The sequence below is a fragment of the Bison bison genome, unplaced genomic scaffold, assembly GCF_000754665.1.
Source record: "Bison bison bison isolate TAMUID 2011002044 unplaced genomic scaffold, Bison_UMD1.0 scf7180017845651, whole genome shotgun sequence".
Classification (NCBI taxonomy): Eukaryota; Metazoa; Chordata; class Mammalia; order Artiodactyla; family Bovidae; genus Bison; species Bison bison.
The window spans coordinates 38,359-44,069 of NW_011476224.1; the positions used below are offsets into that span (position 1 = coordinate 38,359).

The 5,711-nt window shown below is 61.8% G+C and overlaps 1 protein-coding gene across 1 annotated transcript in view; it reads right to left on the bottom strand.

Moving 5' to 3' along the window:
- The window catches only part of LOC104985883 (cyclin-G-associated kinase-like), a gene marked incomplete at its 5' end in the record, with an annotated part of 31,747 nt that overhangs the window by 2,899 nt on the left and 23,137 nt on the right, over positions 1-5,711 (bottom strand). Inside the window, 4 exons of the mRNA XM_010836279.1 lie at positions 3,450-3,566; positions 4,591-4,701; positions 5,157-5,330; positions 5,560-5,709. Coding sequence (XP_010834581.1) covers positions 3,450-3,566; positions 4,591-4,701; positions 5,157-5,330; positions 5,560-5,709 — 552 coding nt within the window. The remainder of the gene's footprint in view (positions 1-3,449; positions 3,567-4,590; positions 4,702-5,156; positions 5,331-5,559; positions 5,710-5,711) is intronic.

Sequence of the window (5,711 nt, forward strand, 5' to 3'; positions counted from 1 at the left end):
GGGTCGGGTCCACAGGGAGCCACGCCCGCCAGCTCTGCACCCGGCGCTGTCCCCGGCACTGGGCAGGGCTGCCGTCCTCTCCGACGCTCACTCATCCCCAAGGCGGGCGGGTCCGGCTCCGTTTTCCCTGTTGCTGCCCCCACGTGAGCGGGAGCCGGCGCGCGCGGCTCAGAGCTGCTTTCCCCACTGTAGCGTCCATCTTGCTGACAGCCGTCAGCACAGCAAAACCTTCTGACTAAGTCCGATTCACCCATTTTTCTCTGATGGATCACGGTCTGGGTGACACACCTTTCTGTTCCTCTTCTCAAGGCTTTAGAAAATCTGCAGCCGCTTCTGAGCAGTGGTCACTCACTTGCTGTTTCAGGCGTGAAGTTCAGGGCGAGGCCACTTTCCTTGCCCAGCGCCTCTACAAATGGCTTGCACCGCTGTCTTGCAGGTCCTCCATCCTGCCCCAGGACCCGTGTGTCTGTCCTGCCCACACCACGCAGGGCTAATTCCAGTAGCTAGAGTCTGCCAGGGCTCGGTGGGCTGAACGGACCCCTTCCCCCAACTCTCCAATAAATTCTACAGTGAGTCTGTCTGAATTCCGGTGGGGACTAAGCTGACCCCTTGACCACTGCTGGAGAGCCTTCCCCTCGCTGGTCTCTGGGCGGCGAGCTAGTCTCCAAGGCCTTCCCCGACCTCTTTCCTCATCTGTTTCGTAGCTTCACAAGTCCTGTGCCTGCTCGGTAAGAGCCGCGAGTTTCCTTCTTTCTTCTTTTGTGGCGACTGTAGACAGTGCTGCTCTGAACTGGGGGCTCCCTGCAGGTGCTGCCAGCAAACAGGAGCAGCCCTGGTGTGTCTGTTGCTCCCGCGTCCTGGGACCTGAAGCTCTTTCCCAGACAGCTAACTGTCTGCCCGGGAAACCCTAACTGTCTGCACACGGCCACACTGCCTGTCCCTTCTGCCCCTCTCCTGCCTTCATGCACTGCCGGGCTCAGCCCCGGAGAGCGTGCAGTCTTCCGAAACCCAGCGTGAGGCAGGCAGCAGGACTCTGAAGACGTGCTGGCTCAAATCTACAGGCTGCAAGCCGCCGGCCTGTTGGCAGTGCTCCCCACGGTGGGCTGGACTCCGCGGACACCTTCTCTGCACCGTGGGTATGATCACAGTTCCCTCCGAGCCCTCCCTCCGCGGGCCCTGCTCGTGGGTTTGAGGTGCTGAGCCGGCCGTGCCTCTGGGACGAGCCCTGCCTGCCATGGCGGGCTCTCGTGTTGGTCTCTGTCTGTGAGCAATGCTGCCTTGGGGCCTCTGGTTTTCTTCTGCACTGTCTCCATCTGGTTTTGGTATCAGAGTGATACCAGCCTCATAAAACCAACTGCAAAATACTCCCTCCTCTTCCTACTTCCTAAAAAGACCGTGCAGAACTGGTGTTCTTTAAACATCTGGTAAAATGGTCCAGGGAGCCCAGCTGGGCCTAGAGGGCTCCTCCACGGGTGGTTTCTAACTGAGCTCAGGTTCACCACAGTTACAGACCCTCTCCAACAGCCTCCTCCCCGGCGCGGCCCCTCACAGCAGGCCCAGGTGTGGGGCTGAGGCCGTGAGTCTGTCTTCCTTTGGCGCCTCCAGGCTCTGTGGACAACTCATGCTAACCTCTCTTTTTAATCCATCTTAGGAGAGATTTGTCAGCTTTACTGATCTTCTCAGAACTGACGTTTTGATCAACCCGTTTTCTCTAGTTTCTTCTCTTTCTCACTGGTGTGGGCTTCTCACGATTCCCTTCCTCCCGTTTTCTCTAGTTTCTTCTCTTTCTCACTGGTTTGGGCTTCTCACGATTCCCTTCCTTCTATTTGCTTTGAGCTTACTTTGTTTTACAAGCATCTTTAGCTGAGAACTCACACCACCAGTGAGCCGTCTCCTCTTTTCCAAACTGCACACTCAATGACACACGTCTCCCTCCCGGCACTGCTTTAGCTGCGTACCTCACGTTTAGCCATGTTGTGTTTTCACTTTCATTCCGTTTGACAGTTTTATTTCCCTTAAGACTTGCCACATAAGTGTCATTCAGAATTGTGCCATTTGGTTCTGAAAAGCTCAACTTCTGAGTTACCTCACTGCCATCGACCTCCCGTTCGGCTCTGCCAGCCGGGGAGTGACACACTCCATGTGGTCTCCGTTCTCCCTTGCTGAGGGTTGCCCGCGGCCCAGCGCGTGGCCTTTCCTGGCAGCTGCATGGGCCCTGCTGCTGGGCAGTGTGCCGCGGCAGCCCGGGCCTCGCTGGCCCCCGTCTGCGGCTCCGTCTGTGCTGACACAGGGATGCTGAGGTCTCCAGCTAGAATGTGGGTTTGTTTCTCTGTTCGGCTCCATGAGCTTCACGCAGGACTCTGTTTTCTGAGGGGGGTGTGATGGACGTCTGGGATCACAGTGCCGGGCTGAAGGTGGGGCTCCACCCTGAGAACAGGCGCCCCGGATCCTAAGAAGTCCTTTCCACCACAGGCAGCACCCGAAAGGCTCTGGGTGGCCCTGCCTTTCGAGCCCAGACACACCCACAGTTCCAGGAACACGTTCAGGGAGACAATGAAACCTTGTGAAAGTCCGGAAAGTGTCTGGGGATGTTATTTTCACCTAAAATTCCACATGCCTCCCAACTGCCAAGGGATGAGACACACTCACGGCCTCCAAAGAACCAACGTCCTTAGAGGGCTTCTCAGAAAGGACAGTGACGGTGGTGAATTCTGCACCCCGGCCCCACACTCCAAGCGGGGCAGGCAGGTTCCACCATCCTGGGCTGAGGCAGCCCCCAGCTGGCCCCCACACTCCATGGAGCTGGCAGAGGAGCCAGTCCCTGTGCCTGCTCTGGCAGCTCCTGGCGTTGTCTTGGCAACAAGCTCCTGAGAGAAGGCCAAGGGGCATCTGCTGCTGTTGCTGGGCCCTGGGGAATTGGGTGAGGCTGCACCTCAGGGGGGTGCAGACCCCACAGAGAGGCCTGGTGCTCCCCATGGCCTCAGGGGGGTGCAGACCGCCAGAGAGGCCTGGTGCTCCCCATGGCCTCAGGGGGGTGCAGACCGCCAGAGAGGCCTGGTTGTTTCCCACTTGTCTCAGGGGGGTGCAGAGGCCCTCCGCAGAGAGGCCTGGTGCTCCCCACATGCCTCAGGGGGGTGCACAGCCCCCCCCAGAGAGGCCTGGTGCTCCCCACGGCCTCAGGGAGGTGCAGAGCCCCCTCAGAGAGGCCTGGTGCTCCCTAAGGCCTCAGTGGGGGTGCAGACCCCCCAGAGAGGCCTGGTGCTCCTCACGTGCCTCAGGGGGGTGCAGAGCCCCCCACCCAGAGAGGCCTCGTGCTCCCCACGTGCCTCAGGGGGGTGCAGAGCCCCCCACCCAGAGAGGCCTCGTGCTCCCCACGTGCCTCAGTGGGGTGCAGAGCCCCCTCAGAGAGGCCTGGTGCTCCCCACAGCCTCGGGTGGCCATTAGGTTACCTTGGAGGCCGGAACTGAGGTCGCCGAGGTCTGCAAACGGGTCCTGGCTCTGAGACTTGGTCTGGCCAGCCAGAAGGCCAGAAGGGGCTGGCTGGTCTCCAGGAGAGAAGAAGGTGCCTGGAGAAGGGCAGGGGCGTCAGAACCCGCGCACTGGGGTGGCACAGCCTCCCCCAGCTCACGTGCTGAAGGCCTCACTGGGTGTAGTCACCTCGCGTGGGACAAGGCCACGTGCAGCAGAGCCACCCCCAAGGCTCCGTGCGGCACTCCCGACAGCCCGAGCAAATCGTCTGGGCCCGCCCCGCCGGCCCTCAGAGCCCATCCAGAGCGTGAGTGCGCGTTCCCACACTCTCCATAACTCTACAGACTGTCCTGCCCCAACTCCTGGGTCACTGAGGAGTCACTGTGAGGTCATTACAAGTGACGGCAGCTCAGAAAGAGCTCTCATCAACTAAAGGGAAAAGGGTGAATCTCTGATGCAGAGAAATAGAGAACGTGGAGCAGTTCTCAAAAGAAACACAAATAAGCAGACCCATACGAAACAATAATCAACCTCACTCGTAATGAAAACAGCAAACTGAAAGAGCTGACAGCCGGTCAGACCGCCAGAGTCCCATCCGCGAAGGGCTTCCCAGGCGGCGTAGTGATTAGGAGCACACCCGCCAGGGCAGGAGCCCAGAGAGACCCATGTCGGTCCCTGGGTTGGGATGATCCCCTGGAGGACGATCCCCTGGAGGGTACGGTAATCACTCCAAGATTCTTGCCTGGTGAACCCCACGGACAGAGGAGCCTTGGAGGCTGCAGTCCACAGGGTCACAGACAGACATGACTGAAGTGACTTAGCATGCACACACACGTCTGTAAAGTCACGGCCTACAGATGAACAGAACTGAGAGAGTCACGCGTCACGGGCCTCACACACGCCGCTGCCTCCAGAGCAGAATTCAGCACGGGCGCCTCCTACAGGACACGCGTAACAAGTGGGAGGCCAGTCGCCCTCCCAGCCCCAGGAGGACAGACCAGGACAGCCCGCAGCCTCCCCGGAGCCCTGCAGGAGGCACTAAGGAACAGTTGGGGTGAAAACTTCAGAACCAGCGCAGGTATGGGAGGGAAGGGCTGGGGAGGGCACAGTCTCCCCACTAACCGTCTGCAGCCAGCGCGGGGGCCGGCGCCTCAGCCCATGCATCCCAGGCTCCCAGCAGGTCGGGGTGGCTGGCAGAGGCTGTCATCTTGCTGGGCTCGGCGGGCAGGTCCCCTGGGAAGACAATGGCGCTTTCTGAGGGTCCCCGGTGGGGTGGACACACAGCCTCACATGAGCTCTCAGGGCCCCGGGGACAGCCTGGCTGTGAGTCCCGTCTGCGGGGCACCCCCATCCCCTGCTCGGGCGGCCGGGCAGGGGGCCCCCAGGCTCACACCCTCCAGGCCGCCCTCTGACTGGTTCCCTCAGGCTGAGGACAGGGCGTGAGGAGTCAGCAAGTGGAGACTCTGAGGGCGGCGCTGAGACCAGCGTCTGGTTCCTCACTTGAGAGGTTCTCCAGGGGCCTCCTCCCGCTGCAGCCAGCCACACACAGACACCCCCAAACCTGCCTCCCACCCCATGAACCCAGCAGGGTGCACAGTGTGGACACCGGCTGCGCACCCGTCCCGGGGGAGGGAGGACCTGAGACCATGCCCGCCCGCCCCACACCCAGGAGCAGAGGCTGCCCTCACCAAGATGCAGGAAGTCGGTGCTGCAGGCTGGCGGCGGAGCGCTGTGGGTGGAGGGGAAGGGCGCGGGCTGGGCGGCCGGGGCGTCTGAGTTGAGGAATTCCCCGAAGAGGTCAGGCTGCGAGCTGGGAGGGGTGTCCACGTCGGGCGGCAGCAGGAGCGGGCCGAACGGGTCAGCTACGGCGACACGGAGTGAGCGGGCGTGAGTGCAGGCACGGCAATGCACACCCAGCCCAGGCAGGCCTGAGCGCCGACACCGCCATGCACACTCAGCTCAGGCGCCCACCCCGGGACAACCCTCCCCAGGCACCTGGGCCCCGAGTGTGGGGGTTAGTGCTGACCAGCGCCCGCTTCGCAATGGCTCAAGGTGCCTGAATGACAGAGCACTCCCAGCAGCAGCACCTACCAGCCGGGGCAGTTGTCTGGGTGCGAGGCGCGGGGGCTGGGCTGCTGAAGAGCAGGGCCGCATCCCCGTCGAGCAGGCCCCCCACAGCACCCTCCGGAGCGGGGCCCGGGGCCCCGAGCAGGCAGCCGAGCAGGTCTGCGTTGCTGGGGGGG